The sequence below is a fragment of the Neovison vison genome, chromosome 3 (assembly GCF_020171115.1).
Source record: "Neovison vison isolate M4711 chromosome 3, ASM_NN_V1, whole genome shotgun sequence".
Taxonomy (NCBI): Eukaryota; Metazoa; Chordata; class Mammalia; order Carnivora; family Mustelidae; genus Neogale; species Neogale vison.
The window spans coordinates 75,058,383-75,082,335 of record NC_058093.1 but is presented as its reverse complement, the minus strand read 5'-3'; the positions used below and the strand labels follow the sequence as shown (position 1 = coordinate 75,082,335).

The following is a 23,953-nucleotide window of genomic DNA, read 5'->3' as shown; positions in this document are numbered from 1 at the left end:
TAAATCTGGATAAGTTTATTTCTGTATAATTTCATATATGGATATGTAGAGTGATATATCTAGTATCTATATGTGTGCTTGCTTATTTTCATCCCCAAGATTGCTCTTATGTCATAACAACAGTTGAAGGTATTTCTAATTTGAATTTAAGGACAGCTGTAGTATTTCTTCTGGAAATGTAGGCTAAGGAGCCAGCATTCTGATTTTGTTCATCGCCATTATGTGTCTACATGATGTAGACTTATTAGAGATGATTTAGTTAGCCTTAGGCTATCCTAATGGGTTTTCACTGGTTGTTAAAGCTCTTTGAAGAATCTAACTAAATTTTCCAAATAAACTGGTTGATTTATATTTATTGAGAGAGGAGTTCCAGTACACCCACTCATATCATCAATTACAATTTGTTATGAAGTGTAATTTGCCCAGTCTTGATTAAAAGGCGTGCAAGTCTCTTTCCCTGACACTCAGCACATCCTCTGCTGCCCTCTAATGGCTGCCCATTGGTAGCATCATTGTTGTCCCTCTAACTACCATCATGGACCTGCATTTCTCCAGCATCTAGCAGTTTAGTTTATATGCCTCCTGGATCTGTGAGAGACTGTCCCAGTAGAGAGAAACTGGGAAGAGCTTCTTTGAAGGAAAAGCATGCACATATGATCCGATGATTGCTCCACACTTGGGGTGATGTTAAGATTTGTAGGGTGTTTGTTTTATATATTTCTTTATTTGTTCATTTATTTATACATTCATTTATTAGATATTTTTTGAATGCCAGGTCTATCACCTAGTGTTGCCTAGATCTATTAGGTGCTCATTATAGTTTTGTTAAATGAAGAATGAATGAATGAGTAAATACAAAGATAAATCAGAGAAGATCTCTCGCCTTGGGGAGACACATACCAATTTACCTATTTGGCTGTCCCAATTTTCCTCTTTTAATGCTCCAAGATCTTGGGAGAGATGTTCAGAGTAGAAGATGGATGCAAATAATAGTTGAAACTTAGCCTCCTTTACATATCTAATTCTCAGAATTCATCATCTCTAATTGTAAAGGGCTCTGTTTAATTTGCTTGCTTTATTTATTTATTTTCCCACTCATATGATGTGCTTAGAGTAGTGAAACTCATAGAGACAGAGAAGAGAATGGTTGCTTCTTTTCTTGTTTGAGAATATGATCCACTCAGGTATATATATCTGAGTTAATATATTAACTATATATATTATATATAATATATTAATAAATATATTAAAGTTGTGAAAAATAATGGTCTGTATCTATCTTATTGGAGAAGAGCATGAACAGATACCTTTGTGTTATATAACATTTTATTGTGGTGATGGTATTGGGTGATTGTATTTTGCAAGATTTTCCTTTGTTTTTTGTGTTTTGCACTTTAACTATTTTGTGAGATAGATGATAACCAGAAATAGGCAGTTTTTTTTTTAAATGACTGTGCTAATGAGTTGAAAAATCTAAAACAAGTAACTTTTGAAAAACTATTTAATTGGAACTAGTGGTACAGTAATTATTTTTATTACCCATCTCCTTTGTGATGGGTACAATGAAAAATTTGTGGGAAGCAGATTCTAGAAGGATAAACATCACAGCTTTCTTTTTTTAAAATTTTTCTATTTTTTAAAGTTTTTTTTTTTTTTGAGAGAGAGAGAGTGAGTGGAAGTGGTAGGAGGGGTAGAGGGAGAGGGAGTGAGAGAATCTTTTTAAAAATTGTTTTATTTAAATTCAATTTAGGTAAGGTATACTGTATTATTTGTTTCAGGGGTATTAGTGATTCATCAGTTGCATACAACACCCAGTGCTCACCATATCAAGTCCTTCATTAATGCACATCATCTAATTACCCCATCCCCTCCATCCACCTTTCCTCCAGCAACCCTCAGTTTGTTAACTGCAGTTAAGAGTTTCTTGTGGTTTTCCTCCCTCTCTGTTTTTATTTTATTTTATTTTTCCTCCCCTTCCCCTACGTTGATCTGTTTTGTTGTAAGTTCCACACATGAGTGAAATCATATGGTATTTGTCATTTTCTGACTGACTTATTTCACTTAATATAATACCTTCTAGTTCTATCCATGTCATTGCAAATGGCAAGATTTTATTCTTTTTGATGGCTGAGTAATATTCCATTGCATATCTAGGTAGATAGATAGATAACACATCTTTATCCATTCACGTGTTGAAGGACATCTGGGCTCTTTCCATAGTTTGGCTGTTGTGGACATTACTGCTATAAACATTGGGGTGCACATGCCCCTTAGAATCACTATGTTTGTACCCTTTGGATAAATACCTAGTAGCTCAATTGCTAGGTCATAGGGTAGTTCTATTTTTAACTTTTTTTTTTTTTTTAAAGATTTTATTTATTTATTTGACACAGAGAGAGAGAGAGATCACAAGTAGGCAGAGGCAGGCAGAGAGACGGGGGGAAGCAGGCTCCCCGCTGAGCAGAGAGCCCGATGTGGGGCTCGATCCCAGGACCCTGAGATCATGACCTGAGCCGAAGGCAGCGGCTTAACCCACTGAGCCACCCAGGCGCCCCTATTTTTAACTTTTAGAAGAACCTCCATACTGTTTTCCAGAGTGGCTGTACCAGTTGGCTGTACCAGGTCTGTAAAAGGGTTCCCTTTATTCCCCATACTTGCCAACATTTGTTGTTTCCTGACTTATTAATTTTAGCCATTCTGACTGGAGTGAGGTGCTATCTCATTGTGGTTTTGATTTGTATTTTTCTGATGATGAGTGATGTGGGACATTTTTTCATGTGTCTGTTAGCAGTAAGAGAGAATCTTAAGCAGACTCCACACCCAGTGTGGAGCCCAGGGTGGGGCTTGATCTCAAGACCCTGAGATCATGGCCTGACCCGAAATCAAGAGTCAGACACTTAACCACCTGAGCCACCTGGGTAGGTGCTTCATCGGCTTTCATTTCTTGGCTGCTTTACATTTTATCCATGAGGTCATTTGAAGTGGCCTACACACCCAAAAGCCTTTATTTCTCATTAAGCTACTTTTTCATCACTATCAACATGTTCTTAGAAAAAAAAAAAATTCTTTGTATTTTGTCAAAATGGGATGATTCTACAAAGTAATGGAAAGTTTGGATAAAACATCCATCTCTCAGGAGACAGTGACAAAAAATAAGATTGCTTCTGGATATCGTAGTGTGTCAAGGTAAATCTAGACTGGAGACTAAGACCATCTGTCTTTTTCACTTTAAGTATATGGAGAATAATACAATGGTGAAAAATTTGGCCTTGTCTGCATACAATCAATAACCTGACTTGCAAAGCTTGGATAACACGGATACTACTTTAAAGGTCAGCTGCAGTTATCATTTCTTATGCCTCTTGGGATCCTAGGAATTCCATATATTCTTTTCTCTTGGGTACTGGTTAATTAGGTTTTATTGTGGCAATGGTTTAAACCTTAGTGTTGATGGACATTTTCAGTCAGAATAAATGGCAAAAGATTTTTAAAAAAGCATTAAATGATGGCAGATACTACTAAACTTTGAATTCCAGTTTTGTTTCCTATACCAAGCAAGTTTCTCTATTGACTAAATGAGAAAGGTATAATAGCTAACTTAAGCAGAAAAGGGATTTATTGGAAGGATGTTATATAACACACAGACTTGATAAGAATCATGGAGAAATAGACTCAGAAAATAGGAAGGAACCAAAGACAGTTGAGAATTGGTTTGTGCTTATGCCAAAGGAAAAGCCCGTTCTGTTTCTATGACTAAGTTGTTCCTGCATCTGTATTACCTCTTCAAGGTTGAAATTACTTGGTGGCTGCATCCCACTGACTACCTAGAGCAGTAGTTCTCTTGTTTCCAACTTATTCTCTTGGGTCAAAACTTTTTGTAACAATTCTTGTATCACTTGGCATTTGCACTGTTGATTGGTAGGCAAAAGTTACAGCACCTAGCATGAATTAAGACGGCACATATGTATGTATCCTGTATATATATGATACACATATGTGTGTGTGTATTAATTTTGTATATAGTCTAGAGCTCCATCTTTCTCATTTGGCCAAATGTCACTGGATATTTTCAGAGCTATTTTACCAGTAAGTTGATAATGTAATGTGAGAATATCATTATGGAATATATTGCCTGGGTGTGAATCCTAACTTCCCCACTTAACTAGCTGTGAGATGCTGGGCAACGTTTAAGTTGTCTAAGCCCCAGTTACTTCTTCTGTAAAATGGGGATGATGATACTTACCACATAGAAAAATTGTGAGGATTAAATAAGTTAATACAAATAAATTATTTAGAACAATGCATGGTTTATGTAAATATTAGGTGAATATTAATTTTCATTATCACTTTGATTATTGTTGGGGAAGAAAAATTTTTCTCTGCCTCTGAAGGTTCTTCTGCTCTAAGTTTTTTTTTTTAAGATTGTATTTATTTATTTGAGAGAAAGAGAGCACAAGCAGGGGGAGTGGCAGAGAAAAAGGGAGGAGCAGGCTCCCTTCTGAGCAGGGAGCCCCAGGTGGGTCTTGATCCCAGACCCTGGTATCATGACTTGAACCAAAGTCAGATGTTTAACTGACTGAGCCACACAGGCGCCCTGGAACTGGTCTGAGAATTAAATTCACATGAGACAGATTGACAGAAGAAAATCAAATTAATTACCTATAGGGAATCCACATAATTCTGAGATTCTAAAGACAGCCAGGCAAAATGAGATATATATGTCATCCTGAACTTAGGAGAAAGGGGTAGGAAAACAATTCACAGAAAGATGAAAAAGAGTAAATGTTTGGTAAACAAATGTTAGGCCCTATAGCAACAGTAGGAACAATAAGCTATAGAGAGAACTTAATCAAAGATCAAAATTCTTAAGTTCCTCAAGGTCTACTGCCCTGAGTTCATATTTTAATGCGGTTGTTCTACAGTGATTGATAGCTCTCCCTGGAGCAAGTCCTTTATTTGAGTTCACTTAGGCAGTTAGGGGGAAGGTCAGAGTTTCTAATTATGTCTTTTGGGCCTTGATTATTTTTGTTTTTAACTCAAAAATATCTGAATGTCCCAGTGACATGTCTGGGGGCAAATAACTCACTCTGAACCCCCACATTATCTCATTTTCAAATCTGGTCTCTGATAAGGTGGTCACAAGAGAGGGGACCATAGATAAGAATCTGAGCTCTCTGGTTTTTGTAGAGCTGGGTAACTGACTCCTCAGGTTAGAGTATTGACCTGCAAGTATGAACTACTGGTTTTATTTAATTTAATTTTTATTTGAGAAAGAGTGAGAGAGCACAAGTTGGGAGATGGGTAAAGGGAGAGGGAAAAGCAGGCTTTCCATTGAGCAGGGACCCTGATGTGGGGCTTGATCCCAGGACCGTGGGATCATGACTTGAGCGAAAGGCAGATGCTCAACCGACTGAATCACCCAGGTGCTCCTGCTACTGGTTTTAGATTTAAAATGTATAATGTGAGCTTTTCCATCACATTTCCTACTAGTTGTATGTCTGCAGCGGCCAATGTAGAACAAAAATGAACAAATTGCAAACGAATATTCAAGAATAAAACTTGAGAAAAATATATCCTATTTAGTTTGATAGCGATTTTTTTCTTTGTAGATAGGTACAAATAATGGTGATTTTTTTTTAGTTGTATATATAGAAGCTGTAAAGTAATATATTTCTTTAAGTAATCTGGTTTAATTAGTGATTATTTGACAAATATTAGGATCACATCTTTTTTTGTTAATATCTGAGGTTTTTTTTCCTTAAAAGACTTTTTTTTTTCTAGGGTAGGGCTATGACTTGAGTTTTTAGCTCCAGCTAATAACACAGTATCTGTAATGGGATAAGTTCATGCAAATTTTTGCTGAGTAAGTAATATATTTTCATGTGGAGTCACATTTTCTACTCTGCTCGAAAATTATTTTCAAGAGAGTGTGCTTTGTGGTGACTATGGTTTATAATACTATACTGCATATTTGAAATTGTTAAGAGAATAGGTCTTAAAAGTTGTCATAAGAAAAAAAATTTTGAAACTATGTATGGTGACTGATGTTAACTAGACTTATTGTGATAACTTTGCAATATATGTAAATAGTGAATTATTATGTCCACTTGAAACTAATATAGTGTTATATGTCAGTTATATCTCAATTTTAAAAAAGGAGGCTGTTAAAATTCACTAAATACAAAGCAAATTCATGGAGTAATGCAGGGAGCTGTCACTATATTGTGATGGTGGGTGGGTGTGAGGTGGGATGGGGAAGGAAGAATAAAATGTGCTGGAGAATACATCTCAAATGTGTAGTTAAGTATAGGTGGGTAATAATAATTGAAACTTTGATTTTTTTTTTTGCTTTGGTTTAAATGTCCTGCTCTCTTCAAAATCCTATTTTAATAGTATATGGGGCTGGCCAAGTCTCCAGATGCCTACGCTGTTAAAGCTCCCTTTCAAGGGAAACTGTCTTGTCCTTAGGCCTTGCTGTGTGGATAGTCCCATTTTGTATTTAGGCATAACCCCTCACTGTGGCCAAGTGAATACTAGAAAACGAAACCAAGAACAGTGAATTATAGCTTGATAGGAGGAGATCAGCTGGGTTAATCAGATCTTTCCCTGGAGATTTAAAAAAAAAAATTCATGTTGTGGAGAGACGGAGATAATTAGTAGTGGCGACAAAAGTTGAAACAGTACATTAGGAAATATCTTGAGGTAAACATGAGGATAAGAAGTGATATGGAGAAGCAAAAATATGAGAAATTAGGAATAGCTATTTAATAGTGCAATGGAAAGAGTCAGATATTTGGAATTAAGCTGTATAATTAAGGAGGAGAGCAATAGAGAAAAGATTGCCTCTTTGATTAATTGATTCATTCCTTTATTCAACAAGAATTATTGAATTACTACTATTCTACCCCAAGAGTACTGCTCTGGAGAAGAGTTAAGTCATTGGGGCACCTTGCTGGTCGGTAGAGCATGTGCCTTTTGATCCCAGGGTCCTGAGTTAGAGCCCCATGTTGGGTATGGAGCCTGCTTAAAAAACAAAAAAAAAAAAACAATAACAAAAAGAGTTAAGCCAGTGATTCTCAACTGGCTGTGATTTTTGCCTACCAGAGTATTTGGCAATGTCTATAGAGACATTTTGGTTGTCACAGCCTGGAAGAGGGAGTGTTGTTTGTATTCTAATGAGTAGAGGCCAGGGATGCTGTTAAACACAATGCCCAGAACAATTCTTACCAAAAAAAAGTCTGACTCAAAATGTTAGTAATGCTGAAATTGAGACTCCCTGGGATAAGCCATCATAAGTATGTATTTCACAGAATAGTTACTTTCTTGTAGTTAACATTTACCTTTCTTTGTTTTCAGAAGAGAGGACATTTACTGGAATAAAATGGAGGCCTCAGTAATACTACCCATTCTGAAGAAAAAACTTGCGTTCCTTTCAGGTATGCTTTCTTCTTAAAACTGGAAGTGTTTGATATATAAATTTGTTTAAACTTTTTCCTTTGGTAAGTTCAACAGAAATGCATTTTTCTGTGAAGGTTTCATTTCAGAGATATTTCTGAGACCTCTGTTAATCAGAGTGGATAGCTGTGTGCGAGCCACCTCTGTCACTGTTGGTACTTGGCAGTACAATATTTACTCTATAATTGATTAAAATGACCTCTGCAAGGTAGATGTCATATCTTTTTATATAAAAATGAAATAATACGGGCCAAGAATAATTGACTAACCAGCACCTAAGTAATTGTTTTTGAAATATAGAATTAGTTTTTATGCTATCCTGCATCATAGCTTTTGTCTTCCATCTTCCTGTGAGATAGTTTCAGTGCAGTAGGAGTAGTTAGGAAATACCAGTTACATGGTTTTCATTTTTTACTCTTTGAATTGGTTTATACAGGCTTGAATTTTTCTCTGGCTATTAACCTAAAGTGTGTATTAGCCAAGAATCAGAGAGAAGCTGAAAGATACTTTATTAGTTGCAGGGTACTTCAGGTATAGTGATTATCTGGAATTAAGGATCATTGAGTAAATGATATCATTTGCATATGCTTAGGAATAGGTAATATGGCCTACCTGTTTAGAGTTACTTGGATTTTTTTTAATCTTGCTTTTTATTTCTTTTTTACTTTGGATCCTATCATAATTGTCTTAATCATTATGCTACCAACAATCTTTTTTAAAAATTATATTGTATCTCTGAATTGCTATGTTTTTCTAGTGCAGATTATAAAGGACAAAATAAGATATTGAATTCCACTAGAATTCTTGTTTCCTTATTTAATGTATTTTCTTTTTTCTTTCTTTCTTTTTTTTGGTAAGATTTTATTTATTATTTGACAGGGTCACAGTGAGAGAGGGAACAAAAGCAGGGGGAGTGAGAGAGGGAGAAGGGAGCTTGCTGAGCAGGGAGCCAGATGCAGGGCTCAATCCAACTACCCTGGGATCTTGACTTGAGCTGAAGGCAGATGCTTACGGACAGAGCCACCCAGGCGTCCCTGTATTTCCTTTTTTAAAGAACAACTTCTTTCCTTACCAGTTGATGCTGATGTTTTTTCCATTCTTTTCTGATATTAATGGTGTTACAGGAAACGTTCTTATTCATCGTTCATGCACTTTGTACAAGTTCAGCAGTATAGATTCCTATGTAAGTGGAGCTGTTAAAGAGAATTTACATTTAAATTTATGTTAGGTTTTGTCAGATTACCCTCTAAGAGTATTTCAATTTCTGTTTCTCCCACCAGTGTAAGAAAATACCTTTTTGCCCACACTGTTGCTATGTGGATATTATTCTGTAATTTTTATCATTGACATATTTTCATCTTTATGATACTTATCTATGTGCAGCATTTCATTCTGTTGGACATATCTACTTTTAAAAAAAATTTTTTTATTAACATGTAATGTATTATTAGCCCCAGGGGTACAGTTCTGTGAATCGCCGGGTTTACACACTTCACAGCACTCACCATAGCACATTACCTTCCTCAATGTCCATAACCGCACTACCCTCTCCCTACCCCCTTACCCCCAGCACCCCTCAGTTTGTTTTGTGAGATTAAGAGTCTCTTATGGTTTTTCTCCCTCGTGATCCCATCTTGTTTCATGTATTCTTTTCCTACCCCCAAATCCCCCACGTTGCCTCTTAACTTCCTCATATCAGGAAGATCATATGATAATTGTCTTTCTCTGATTGACTGATTTCGCTAAGCATAATACTCTCTAGTTCGATCCACGTTGTTGCAAATGGCAAGATTTCATTTCTTTTAACGGCTGCATGGTATTCCATTGCCATATCTACTTTTTTTTTTTTTTTTAAAGATTTTATTTATTTATTGGACAGACAGAGATCACAAGTGGGCAGTGAGGCCGGCAGAAGGAGAGGGGGAAGCAGGTTGCCTGCTGAGGAGAGAACCCAGTGCGGGACTTGATCCCAGGATCTTGAGACCATGGTAGCCGAAGGCAGAGACTCAACCCACTGAACCCCCAGGCGCCCCCATATCTACTTTTTAAAAAACATATTTTATTTATTTATTTAGAGGGTGTGGGTGTGTGTGCACATGTGCAAGGGTAGGGGCAGAGAGTCCTTGAGCAGACTCCCTGCTGAGCATGGAGCCAGTCTCTGGGCTTGATCTCAGGACCCTGAGATCATGACCTGAACTGAAACCAAGAGTCAGTTGCTTAACTGACTGAGCCACCAAAGCACCCCAGCCATATCTACCTTGAAGATCTTTTTTCTCTTGGCTTTTTCTTTTACTCTAGTAATTATTTTATTGTTCCTTAATGAAGGCTGAGGACATGAGGTTAAATGTAGTTCTGTATGTTAGAACTGTCCTCTGAAGACAAATGCACAGTGAGTCAGGACGCTGCAGTACAGATATGAACCTTTTTTGCACATTTAGTTTAATGCAGGCGTAAAACTTAGCAGGTTTTGACTAACAAATGAAATTTTCCTTAGCCATACTTCTTGACTTTCTCTATTGACTATTAACTATATCAACCAATAATTTTCACCTTTTTTAATAATAGAGAAAAACTTTCAAACCAAAATCATTTCAGGGATTCAGCTTGAAAACCATGGGTGCAATCCATTTAAAACAAAAACAAAAAACTTGAACAAAAACCATAAGTAGTTGAAGTCACTATTGATTATCTATTAAGTTGAACCATTTGAAATTACATGTATTCATATTACACAGACTGGTTGAATGTCATTAATTTATAAGTTTAGCCTAATAAAAAGATTTTTGGTGGTTGGTCCATCATGAATTGCCCTCATATCACTCAAAGGATTTGTTTTTTTCACTTCACGGCTTTCAGTTTTTAGTGATAGATTTCTAGAGATCATATAAAATTTTTACCTTTAGTATTTACTGTTTCTTAAGCTTCTGAAATTGCCAGAAATGTCAGTTGGGTCAGAGAATGGACATCAGTGTCAAAACTAGTCACATGGGGAATTTTCACAGAAGATATGTGTGTATAAAAGTATTAGTTAGATTTTAATGCCTATGGAAGATTGAAGGGGGCTTGAGCATCCACAAAATGCGCGTATGTTCCATTGCCTGGCTTTCAGGCTTCCACAGCCAGGTCCCATGTGCTCTTCACAGCTGGGCAGAACTTTCTTTCTTGCCTCATGAATGCAGAAGTCCTGTCTGACCTCTGTGAGTTCACTCAGATCATTCCTCATCACAGAATATTCTAATACTCTTAACTTGGTTTATAAATTCTACCCATTTTTCTTGTCTTAACTTTTCTACGAAGCCTTTCACCTTTATCACAGCTCTTATCATTTTCTCATTTTCTAAATCCTTTTTTATAATACTTTATATGTATTATATAACACAGCCTAGCAGATAAACTTATATTTCATACTGTTATTTCTTATGATGTAAAGCCTTTCTTCCTGGGTTGATTGGAAATTTACTTTACTTATAAATGTTTATAGTGCTAGGTGTACAGTACGAGCTCGATGAATTGATTACATTAAGAAGCAGCCTGAATGAAGAAAATTAAACAGAATGATAATAGCTGTGCTTAAGTGAGGTTTTCATGGATGAATTTTTTTCTCTTATTCTTTCTAAATTTGGTATAATTTTTCTATACTATTATAAACATTTACAATGTATAAAATAAGCAGCTATTAGATAGTTCTGTTTACTTATATCTTAAATACTATTTGTTTTAGTAGCATTGGACCTCGGGGAAAAAAAAAAGTAGCATTGGACCCAAACATATTTATTTAGTGCTTTAATATCTATTCATGTTGTATTTATGTCTTTTTTATTGTAATAGGAGGAAAGGACAGACGGAGTGGCCTCATTCTGACAATTCCATTATGCCTGGAACAGACAAATATGGACGAGCTGAGTGTTACCTTAGACTACCTACTCAGCATTCCAAGGTAACTCTGCAGGTGTTTTTTAAAAACCTTGATATGTTGTCATTCACTTATTAATGTTTTCTGTTATTAAGGTGTATGTTGCTATGTCACCTGCTTTTATTAGTGAAATTATAATTAAAAACACTAGAATCAGTCTTTTCTGATACAACACCAAATAAAAGAATTATTGTATGCTTTTAAGGCACTGGATAATGTGATACAGATTTCCAAAATGTATGCATTGTCAACTTTTAAGGAACACAAAGACTGAGCATCTATGTACCATGCAACTTGAGAAAACACAGAGAAGTGAATTTGGTAGAAAGCATCTTTTATTTAAATAGCTATTTCACTATATAGATATAAATCTGTAAGTTTTAATACACTGAGTAAAGGCTATTAGGAGTTCAAAGCATTTTCATTTTAAAAAATGCAAAAAACGTTTATGTTTTAATCAAAGATCCTTGGAGTTTGTATTTCTTGGGTGAATACAGACAAACTTTTCTTTTTGCTTGAGCTTCCCCATCACTTCAAAAACAAAATAATCTCCTTCCCCAACTTCCTCTTTTATATGTGATATTTGGAGGCTGAAGTCTGTGTGTTAGAATCATCTGGAGTTTTTTTTTTTTTTTTTTTTTTTTTCAAAATTCTAATGCTCTTGAAAGACTCTGATTGAATTGTTCCTGGGAAGTCTGCTCATCAGATGTTTTAAAAAAAAATTCTTTAATGGGGTGCCTGGCTGGCTCAGTTGGTGGAACATACAACTCTGGATCTTGGGGTTGTGAGTTCAAGCCTGACATTGGGTGTAGATATTACTTAAGATCTTTAAAAAAAAAAATGCTTGGGGCTCCTGGGACCTTCAGTTAATTAAGTATCTGTCTCTTGATTTTGGTTTGAATCATAATCTCAAGGTCCTGGGATTAGGCCCTGTGTCGGGCTCCACGCTAAGTGTGGAGTCTGGTTGGGATTCTCTTTCTCCCTCTGCACTCCCTCATCCCTCTGTTCATTTTGAATAAAATCTTTTTAAAAAAATCCTTTACAAACCTTTAAGCTTCCCAGATAATTCTTATTTACAATCAGATTTGCAAGCCACTGCAATAAAGAGTGAGAATGAGGACAGACTTTTTTGTTTGTAAAATATAGAGGTGGTAAAAGGAACAAAACTCTCTTATATAATGCTCTTAAGCTCCAGATAATGAATTTTAAACATTTTAGTCAGAACAGTTCTTTGTATTCTTCCCATATTTGCATTATTGGTACAATAGATTATTTCATTTTAAGCCACTTTGCCGAGAACAGGGTTAAAACTATATTTTAGAACCACTGACTTTAATCATACCTGCTTCCAGTATTGGCCTGTAATTTAATGATTCTCTTGCTGATTGGTTTTTCTGTATTGGGGAAATGTCTTCAAGTGAGAATTTTCAATTTTCTTTTTTTACTGAAAAGGAAAGTTAGCAAAACTGACAGTGTGTTAGTATTGAATAACCTTCCTAATCTACTATGAGCTGAATGCTGATTTGTATTATTCACCATTAAATAACTATTTCTAGGTAAATGATACCAGCTGGAGTACAGCTAACAAATTCTAAAAAAGTTGGCGTGATTCATAGATGGTTACATGTGGTAACCATCTATGAATTAGAGGCCATCTGAACCAACTGCCTTATTATGTAGACGAGGGAATTGAGACTCAGGTTATTGTTACTTGCCCAGGATTATACAGCTAATTAGTAGTAGAGCTGGGACTAGAATCTATCATTGCTGACACCAATCCAGAGCTCTTAATATTTCAGATGAATAGAGTTTAGTATAGTTGAATCTTAGGTGAGGTGAGGTTAGGTTCTGAAGTTGGAATGTACTATGCAAATTACTGACGGTCAAAATTATCCATGAAAAATGCCTAAGTAAGGGTTAGAGATTAGAGACTTACAAACTGTTTTTACATGAATATGCTAGTTTTCCTAGCATGGACACTGAGGCTACATTCCAGAAGACACATTCAGCTTGTGATTTAGTTTGTAATAAAAAAGTGCCTGGGTGGCTCAGTTGGTTAAGTGTCTCCCTTTGGCTCACATCATGATCCCAGGGTCCTGGGCTCTGTTCAGTAGGGAATCTACTTTTCCCTCTACCCCTCCCCTCACTCAAGCTCTCTCTCTCTCTCAAATAAATGAATAAAATCTTAAAAAAATTAAAAAAAAAAAAAAGAAAATGCATGCTTGTATATTCTAGACTCACACTCAGCCCAGCAGGTTGCTCCTATTATAAGGGGCACTGGGTGACTGAGGCAGGCTAAGGGGACCAATAGTTTCACTCACCTCTTTTGTCTGTTCATTCTGGATGTATGAGCAGCAAGTACAATGGAGGGCAAAATAGCGTACGCTATTGGAATTTCTCTTTTTCTTAGATAAATATACATATAATGCTATTCCAGTGTAAATTATGAATCCGTTTCTGCATATCTACACATACCTGCCATCTAATAGAGAAGATATGAATTGAATATCTTTTTGAATTAGTATTTTTGTTTTCTTTGAGTAAATACCCCTTAGTGGAATTACAGGACTGTATGGTATTTCTATTTTTAATTTTTTGAGGAACCTCCATACTGTTTTCCATAGTCATGGTACCATTTTATGTTCTTACCATAGACCATGAGGGTTCTCTTTTCTCTACATCTTTGTCAGTACTTGTTATTTCTTCTCTTTTTGATACTAACCATTCTTACTGGTGTGGGGTGACTTCTCCTTGTGATTTTGATTTGCATTTCCCTATTAGTGATATTGAGTGACTTTTTATGTGTGTATTAGTCATCTGTATCTCTTCTTTGGAAAAATGTCTTTTCAGGTCCTCTGCCCATTTTTAAAATCCTATTATTGTTTTTTGGTGTTGAGTTGTAGAAGTTCTTTATATATTTTGGATAGTAGCCCCTTATTATATATGTCACTTGCAAACAGCTTCTCCTAGGTTGCCTTTTTGTTTTGTTGATGATTCCTTTGCTGTAAAGCATTTTATTTTTGTGTAGTCCCGATAGTTTATTTTTGCTCTTGTTTCCCTGGCCCGAGAAGACATATCCATAAGTATGTTATTAAAGCCAATGTCCAAGAGATTACTGTCTGTGTTTTGTTTGGATTTTTTTTTTTTGAAGATTTTATTTATTTATTTGACAGAGAGAGATCACAAGTAGACAGAGAGGCAGGCAGAGAGAGAGATAGAGGGAAGCAGGCTCCCTGCTGAGCAGAGAGCCCAATGCGGGACTCAGTCCCAGGACCCTGAGATCATGACCTGAGCCGAAGGCAACGGCTTAACCCACTGAGCCACCCAGGCGCCCCTTGTTTGGATTTTTATGGTTTCATTTCTCACATTTAGGTCTTTAATCCATTTTGACTTTATTTTTGTGTATGGTGTAAGAAAGTGGTCCACTTTCATTCTTTTGCATGTAGCTCTCCAGTTTTCCCAAAACCATTTTTTGAAAAGACTTGTTTTCACATTGTATGTATATTCTTGCCTCTTTTGTAAGAGATTAATTGACTATACAAGTGTGGGTTTAGTTCTGGTCTTTCTGTTCTGTTCTGCTAATCTTGTGTCTTTGTGCAAGGCCATACTGTTTGGATACTTGAGTATATATATCTTGAGATCTGGGATTGTGATACCTCCAGCTTTGTTGTTCTTTTTTTTAAAATATTTTACTTATTTATTTGACAGAAAGAGGGAGAGAGATTACAAGTAGGCAGAGAGGCAGAGAGAGAGAGAGGGGTAAGCAGGTTCCTTGCTGAGCAGAGAGCCTGATATGGGACTCGATCCCAGGACCTGAGCCAAAGGCAGAGGCCCAATGCACTGAGCCACCGAGGTGCCCTTTGTTGTTCTTTCTTAAAATTGATTTGGCTATTCAAGGGCATTTGTGGTTTCATATAAATTTTAGGATTATTTGTTCTAGTTCTGTGAAAAACTTTGTTAGGGATTGAATTGAATCAGTATTGCTTTGGGTAGTTTGGACATTTTAACAACATTAATTCTTCCAGTCTGTGAATATATGTTATATCTTTCCATTTGTTTGTGTTGTCTTGTTTCTTTCATCAGTCATAGTTTTCAGAGAATAGGATTTTATCTCCTTGGTTTAATTTATTCCTAGGTGTTTTATTCTTTTTGGTGCAATTGTAAATGAGATTGTTTTCTTTCTTTCTTTCTTTTTTAAGATTTATTTGTTTATTTGAGGTACAGAGGGAGAAAGCGCGAAGGAGAAGGAGTACGGGTAGGGGCAGAAGCAGACTCCCCACTGAGCAGGGAGCCCAACTTTGGGCTTGATCCTGGGGCTCTGGGAACATGACCTGAGCCCAAGGCAGATGCCCAACTGACTGAACCACCTTGGTGCTCCGAGATTTTTAAAATTTCTCTTTCTGCTGTGTTGTTACTAGTGTATTGAAAAACAACAGATTTCTTTAATTTTGTATCTCACAACTTTACAGATTTCATTTATTACTTTAAATAGTTTTTTGATGGCATCTTCAGAGTTTTCTGTGTATGTCTTCAGATAATGACAGGTTTACTTCTTCTTGACAATTTGGATGTCTTTTGTTTCTTTCTGTTGTTTGATTGCTGTGGCTAGGACTTCCAGTACTATGTTCAATAAAAGTGGTGAGAGTGGACATCCTTGTCTTGTTCCTGATCTTAAAGGAAATGCTTTCCATTTTCACCATTGGGTATGATGTTAGCTGTGGGTTTTTCTTATATGGCCTTTATTGTGTTGAGGTATGTTCCCTCTAAACTCACTTTGTTGATAATGTTTATCATGAACAGATGTTGTGTTTTGTTAGATGGTTTTCTGCATCCATTGACGTAATCATGCAGTTTTTATCTTTTCTCTTGTTAATGTCATGGCATCATATTGATTGATTTGCAAATATCAAACCATCCTCTCAACCTTGGAATAAATCTTACTTGGTCATGGTGAATGGTTCCTTTAAAAAATGTGCTTTGCTTACATTTTGTTGAGGATTTTTGCATCCATGTTCTTTAGGCACATGGCCTGTATTTTTCTTTTTCTGTATTATCTTTGTCTGGTTTTGGTATCAGGATAATGTTGGCCTTATAGAATGAATTTGGAAGTTTTCCTTCTTATTCTACTTTTTAGAATAAGTAATTATTCTTATTCCTATTCTATTCTAGAATAAGAATAGGTATTAATTCTTTAAATATTTGGTAGAATTTACCTGCAAAGCCATCTTGTCCTGGACTTTTGTTTGGGAGATTTTTGATTACCAATTCAGTTTTGTTACTAGAAATCAGTCGGTCCAAATTTTCCATTTCTTCCTGATGCACTTTTAGAAGATTGTGTTTCTAGGAGTTGATTCATTTCATCCAGGTTGTTTAATTTGTTGGCATATTTTTTATAGCATTATCTCCTAATTCTTCATATTTCTGTGGTGTCAGTGTCCTTCAATCTTTCTGACTTTATTTGAATTCTGTTTTTTGTTGATTAGTTCAGCTAGCGGTTTATCAGTTTTATCTTTTTAAAGAATCAACTCTTCATTTCTTTGAACTTTTAAAATTTTTTTTATAGTCTCTATTTTATTTATCTCCACCCTCATCTTTATCATTTCCTTCCTTCTGACATTGGGTTTTGGTTTTTGTTCTTTTTTTAGTTCCTTTGGGTGTAAGATTAGATTATTTATTTGAGATTTTTCATGTTTCTTGAGGTAGGTTTGTATCATTAAAAACTTCTGTTGTAGAACTGCTTTTGCTGCATCCCAAAGATTTTATACTCTTTTGTTTTTGGTTTTATATACATGTATTTTTTTTTTATTTTTTCTGATTTCTTCAATGACCTGTTGGTTGTTTAATGGCATGTTTGTCTTCCATCTTGTTTGTGTTTTTTCTAGTTCTTTTTCTTGTAATTGATTTCTAGTTTCATAGTGTTATGATAGGAAAAGATGCTTTATATGATGTCAGTCTTCTTAAATTTACTGAATCTTTTTTTAAAAAGATTTTATTTATTTATTTGTCAGAGAGAGAGAGAGAGAGAGAGTGAGCACAGGCAGACAGAGTGGCAGAGGGAGAAGCAAGCTCCCTGCAGAGCAAGGAGCCTGATGTGGGACTCCATCCCAGGACGCTGGAATCATGACCTGAGCTGAAGGCAGCTGCTTAACTAACTGAGCCACCCAGGCGTCCCTTAAATTTACTGAGACTTATGTTGTGACCTAACATGTTATCTATCATGGAATGTTCCATGTGCATTTGAAGATATATTTATTCTGCTCTTTTTGGTTGGGTTGTTCTGTATTTGCTTTTTATATTTTTTAGGTCCATCTGGCCTAGTGTGTCATTCAAAGCCATTGTTTCCTTGTTAATAATTCTGTTCAGCTGATCTATCCACTGATGTAAGTGGGGTGTTAAAATTCTCTACTATTGTATCACTGTCAGTTTTTCCCTTTATGTTTATTAAAATTTGTTATATGTACTTAGGTGCTTTTATGTTGTGTGCCTAGATATTTACAATTGTTACATTCTCTTGTTGGGTGATCCTATGCGATGCCAGTGTTTGTCTTTTGCTGCAGTCTTCCTTTTAAAGTCTGTTTTGTCTGATATAAGTATTGCTAGCCCAACATTTTTTCTTTTTTGCTTCCTTCTGCCTAGAGTATCTTTTTCCATCCCTTCACTTTCCATCTGTGTGTGTCTTGGTTAGAAATGAGTCTTTTGTAGGCAGCTCTTTTTTTTTTTTTTTTTTTTTTAATCCATTCAGTCACCCCATGTCTTTTATTGGAGTAGTTAGTCAATTTATATTTAGAGTAATTTTTGATATGTATGTATTTACTGCCATTTTGTTAATTGTTTTCTGGTTCTTGTATGTTCTTCTCTTCTGCTCTCTTATGACTTGATAGCCTTTTTTAGTGTTCTGTGTGGAATCCTTTATTTTTTTGTGTATCTATTATAGGTTTTTGATTTGTGGTTACTGTTAGATTTATATGTAATATCCCATATATATAGCAGTTTATGTCAATAGTTGCTTAAGTTGGAACACATTCTAAAAGCACTACATTTGGGGCACCTGGATGGCTCAGTTGTTAAGCGTCTGCCTTGCCTCAGGTCATGATCCTAGGGCCCTGGGATCAAGCCCTGCATTAGGCTCCCTGCTCAGTGGGAAGCCTGCTTCTCCCTCTCTTGCTTCCCCTGCTTGTGTTCCCTTTCTCGCTGTGTCTTTCTCTGTCAAATAAATAAAATCTTAAAAAAAAAAATAACTAAATTTTTACTATCCCTCCATTTTATGTATATGTTGTCATATTTTTTATCTTTTTATTTTGTGTATCCCTTGGAATTTTTTGGATATAATTGACTTTACTTTTTTTGTGCTTTAACCTTGATATTGGCTTAAAAGTAATTAATCTATGTTTACTTTTACCTGTGAACTTATCTCATAATTTTCTTCTAGTTATGTTCTCTGTTTCTCTGGTTTTCTAGTTATGTTTTCATTTCTAAAGAATGCCCTTTCACATTTCTCATAGGACTGTTTTGGTAGTGATGAACTCCTTCAACTCCTGTACGGGAACCTCTTTATCTTTCAATTCTAAGTGATGATCTTGCTAAGTAGGGTATTCTTGGTTGAAGGTTTTTGTTTGTTTGTTTTGTTTTCTTTGAACACTTGAAATATATCATGCCATTCCCTTCTGGACTGTGTAGCTACTAGTATTCTGTAAGGTATATATTCTGTATATTCAGAATTTTTAAAAAAATCTATCTATGGACATTTTTCTTCAGTGAAAATCTGACACGGAAGCTAAATTTATAAAACATATAGAATTGGAGGGCCATAGCCATTTCTGCTCATTATCATCTTCCTTTCTCAAACTCCACTTCCACTGCTATGCCCCCTCTCCCAACTTTAAGGAGCCTTCTTGGAGTGTATAGGACTCTGCAGAGCAATTAGAAGATAGTTTGAATATGAATCTAACACCCTTAGTTGATCATTGATTTGTCTTCTTAGACTTTGGAAGTTTCATTATAGTCTATAAGAGTATGACTGGGATGGCTTTCCTCTTTTTTTTTTTTAATGAGACTTGTAGGACCAAGGACGTTTGAGCCACAGCACCTTCCTTTGTCCTCCTTAAGAAATGTACTTTTAGCAAATGGGGTTATAATTGCCTTGACCTTAAGAGTTACTTCAAAACACTGTGGTTAAGTGCTTTGAACATGCTTTTTGTTTTCTTTTAATTTTTAGATTTTTTTAGTTTTTTTAGAGAGGGAGAGCAAGCAAGCATAGGATGGGGAGGGGTTGAGGGAGAGAGAATTTTCCGAAAACTCCACATGCAGCATAGAATCTGACACAGGTCTCAATCTCGTGACCCTGAGATCTTGACCTGGACTGAAATCAAGAGTAGGACATTTAACTGACTGAGCCACCCTGGCTCTCCCGAGCATTCTTTATGCTCTTGATGAGTGTTGTTGTTGTTTTCAATAATCATCTCACTTCATACAACACATATGTATTGAAAATTTATAATGTGCAATTTCAAAGCCAGTCCAATACTAGACTACTAAGCCAGTATTTCCTTTCTTTGTCATGTAGTTTTTATTTTTCTCTACTTTCTCTTTCCTTTTCAGATATGCTTCAGTTCACATTAAGGGATGGCTGAGTTGTCAAGCTGGACTAGTACAATAGCCAAGCTAACTTCTCTGTCCCTATTCTCTTTACACTTTGCGCACAAAAACAGGATTAATTTCACTGATGTGATGGTTTCATCCTTCCCAGTTTTCTCTGACCTCCTCTTTTTCTTACTGCACAGTGAATTCAGTTCAGTAGCCACTTATTTTGTATGTCTTGCATTGTGAAGGCAGGAAAGACTAGGTCTTGGCTCTCAAAAGCAGTCTTTTAGCCTTCTTAAATGCTGTGCCAAGACCTTATATGATTCGACTCATCTTTTCAGTTAATATTTCTTAAGCACTTACTATGCAAAGCACTTAGTTTTAAGTATTGTATTAACTCGGTTTTCAAAATAATAAGATAGTATTATTATTTCTGTTTCATAGATGAAAAAGGGCAGAGAAATTAAGAAATTTTATCAAATTAGTATTTGGTGCCTTTGATCATATTCTTTATGTTCTATATTCTTTATGCTCTTTAACACATCCTCCTTTCACATTAGATTTTATTATCTTCTTTATGTAGATCTCTTCCAGATTCTGCTGTTATCCACACTTCTAGTCCTTGCTGCTTCTGATTCTTTAGGAGTTAAGCCATGATATGTTTAATGATGATTCTTAAGTATTTATTTATTTACATGTAAAGATTTTATTAATTTGAGGTAGCACGAGAGAGAACATGAGCAGGGGCAGAGGGAGAGGGAGAAGCAGGCTCTCTGCTGAGCAGGGAGCCCAATGTGGAGTACAATCCCAGGACCCTGGGATCATGACCTGAGCCAAAGGCAGATGCTTAACTGATTGAGCCACCCAGGTGCCCAAATTTTTATTTTATTTTTACTTATATTATTTGTCTTTTTTTTTTTTTTTTAAATTTCAAAAGCATATATTGTTTCCCTAGTAACATTAAATAATGTAATGTCAATGAATATAGAGTAGACACTAAGGGATTCTGAGCTCCTTGAGGGGAGAAACTGTTATAATTTGTATTTTTCATAAGTCAGTGTAGTACCTCATTCTTAATCAGTGGTCAGTATGGCTTATGGGTACTTTTTATTTTATTTTACTAGTTTGGTTTCTCAAGTGTGAGCTGACTGGACCTAGTAACTGACCATTATCAGCACATCTGACATTTTGTTGGAAAATCAAATAAGCATACTGAAGTTGGTGGCTCAGTAGAAATTATTTTGATGGATAAGAAGATTTTCTAGGATGGTCTTGCTTTCCTTTTTAGGACTTTAAATTCAAATGGACCTGAGGATTTACTTATGGATGATTGGGTGGCATATATAAAAAGAATATCTTATATTTAAGGAAATAACAGATAACATTAAGTCATTTAATTCTCATAACAAACATGATGAATATAGTCATCATTATCCCTGTCTTGTGTATGAGGGATCTGAGACATAGAAAGAGTGGGTAATTTTAGGTATCTTGACTGAGAGCATGTGGCATATCAGGGGAGAAGGGGTATTTGAACCTGGCAGTTTGGCTGCTAGCATGTATTCCTAATTACTGCCCTACAGCCACCTCTGCTGTAATCACAGTGCAGTACCTATTGATAAGTGTCAGTATTTAGTCACATTTAATCTAGATCTATCACAGTTGATAATTAACAAATGAAATAATACAGTATTACAAAAGAAATATTGAAAACTTTTTTGTCTTAACATTTTCTTTCAACAGTGTATTCAGTGTATACAGGCAAATCTTGGAGATAATTGCAGGTTCAAGTCTAGACCACTGCAGTGAATGAATATGACAGAAAAGCCTTATTTGCATTTACTTCCTCCACTGAAGTCTTGAATCCCTTAGTCATTCATGAGGGTCAGAATCAACTTCTTCCAAACTTTTGTTAATTTTGATATTTTAACCTCTTCCCGTCAATCAATGAATGTTCTTTAATAGGATCTAGAACAGTAAATCTTTTCCAGAAGGCTTTCAGTTTACTTTGCCCAGATCCTTTAGAGGAATCACTATCTCTTGCAGCTATGGATTAATGAAATATTCTCAAATAATAAGACTTGAAAGTCAGAGTTACTTCTTGGTCCATGGGCTGGAGAATGGATGTCTTATTAGCAAGCATGAAAATAGCATTAATCTCATTGTACATCTCCATCAGAGCTCTTCGGTGATCAGAAGGATTGTCAACGAACAGTAATACTTTAAAAGGTATTTTCCTGAGCAGTAGGTTTCTATAGTGAGCTTAAACCCTTTCAGTAAACCATGTTATAAACAGATGTATTTTCATCCAGAGTTTGTTGTTTCATTTATAGAGCACAGGCATTGTAGATTTAGCATAACTCCCTTTTTTTTTTTTTAAAGATTTTATTTATAATTTTTTAACAGACAGAGAGCACAAGTAGTCAGAGGCAGGTTATGGGTGGCGAGCAGACCCCCTGCTGAGCAGAGAGCCAATGCAGGGCTCGATCCCAGGATCCTGAGATCATGACCTGAGCTGAAGGCAGAGGCTTAACACATTGAGCCACCCAGACACGCTGGCATAATTCCTTTTTATTTTTTAATTTTTTTTTTTTTTAAGTAGTCTCTATGCCCAGTGGGGCTTGAACTCACGACCCTGAGATCAAGACATTAGCTGATATCAAATCTAACTGAAATTGACTAACTGAGCCACCCAGGTACCCTAGGATTGTCAGAATGGTAAATGAGCATTGGCTTCAATTTAGTCACCAGCTGCATTAGCCTCTGAAAGAGTCAGTCTGTCCTTTGATCTTTTTTTTTTTTAAGATTTATTTAATTATTTTAGAGAGAGAGAGAGTGCACATGAGAGAGCATGCCCTGGTGTGGTTGGGGGCAGAGGGAGAGGGAAAGAGTCTTTAGCAGATTCTGTGCTGATTATGGAGCCAGACATGAGACTCAGTCTCAGGACCTGAGTTCACAAACTGAGCCAAAGCCAAGAGTCAGACACTACCTGACTATGCTACCCAGTTGCCCCTGTCCTTTGAAGCCACATTGACTTCTCCTTTCTAGCTCTACAAGTGCTAGATGGCATCTTTTTCCAGTAGAAGGCTGTTTGTCTACATTGAAAATCTGTTGTAGAGTGTAGCCACTTCCATTAATGATCCTAGCTAGATGTTTTGGTGGAGAGCTTCCTGCAGCTTCTTTATCAGCACTTGCAACTTTACCTTATACTTTTACATTACAGAGATGGCTTCTTTGGTTAAACCTCATGAACCAACCTCTGCTAGCTTCAGACTTTCTCCTGCAGCTTCCTCACCTCTCTCAGCCTTCCTAGAATTGAAGAAAATTAGGGGCTTGCCCTGGATTAGGCTTTGACTTAAGGGAATGTTGTGGCTGGTTTGGTTTTCTAACCAGACCACTCAGACTCTCTCCATGTCAGTAACAAGAATGTTTTGCTTTCTTATTATTTATTTGTTCACAGAAGTAGCACTTTTAATTTCCTTCCATAAATATTTTTTGTATTTACAACTTGGCTGACGGGTGCAGGAGACCTAGCTTTTATTTAGCCTGTGTTATTTTTAGCCTATAGCTCATGCTTTCCTCACTAAGCTTAATCATATTTAGCTTTTGTTTCAAAGTAAAAGACATGAGACTTGTCACTTCACTTCAACACTTAGAAGCCACTGAAGGGTAATTAATTAGACTAATTTCAGTATTATTGTGTCTCAGAGACTAGGGAGGCCCAAGGAGAGGGAGAGACAGGGGAACAACCAGTAGATAGAATCAGAACACACAACACTTAGTAAATTCTCCATTTTACAAGGGTATGATTTTTGGTACCCCAAAACAATTACAGTAGGAACAACCAAGTTCACAGATCCACCATAACAAATATAATAATTTGAAGTTTGAAATATTACAGGAATTACTAAAATACGACAAAGAGACATAAAGCGAGCAAAAGCTGTTGGAAAAACGGCGCCTGTAGAGTTGATAGATGCAGGGTTGCCACAAACCTTTAATTTG

At 36.0% G+C, this 23,953-nt stretch overlaps 1 protein-coding gene across 4 annotated transcripts in view; it reads left to right on the top strand.

Annotated features, from left to right (window-relative positions):
* The window catches only part of SESTD1 (SEC14 and spectrin domain containing 1), a 144,437-nt gene that overhangs the window by 40,230 nt on the left and 80,254 nt on the right, over positions 1-23,953 (top strand). For 3 of the 4 annotated variants that reach the window (XM_044242446.1, XM_044242443.1, XM_044242444.1), the window contains 2 exons: positions 7,357-7,436; positions 11,284-11,392. In XM_044242446.1, coding sequence (XP_044098381.1) covers positions 7,382-7,436; positions 11,284-11,392 — 164 coding nt within the window. In that variant the 5' untranslated portion in view covers positions 7,357-7,381. The remainder of the gene's footprint in view (positions 1-7,356; positions 7,437-11,283; positions 11,393-23,953) is intronic. The other variant, XM_044242445.1, reaches the window with a different exon arrangement.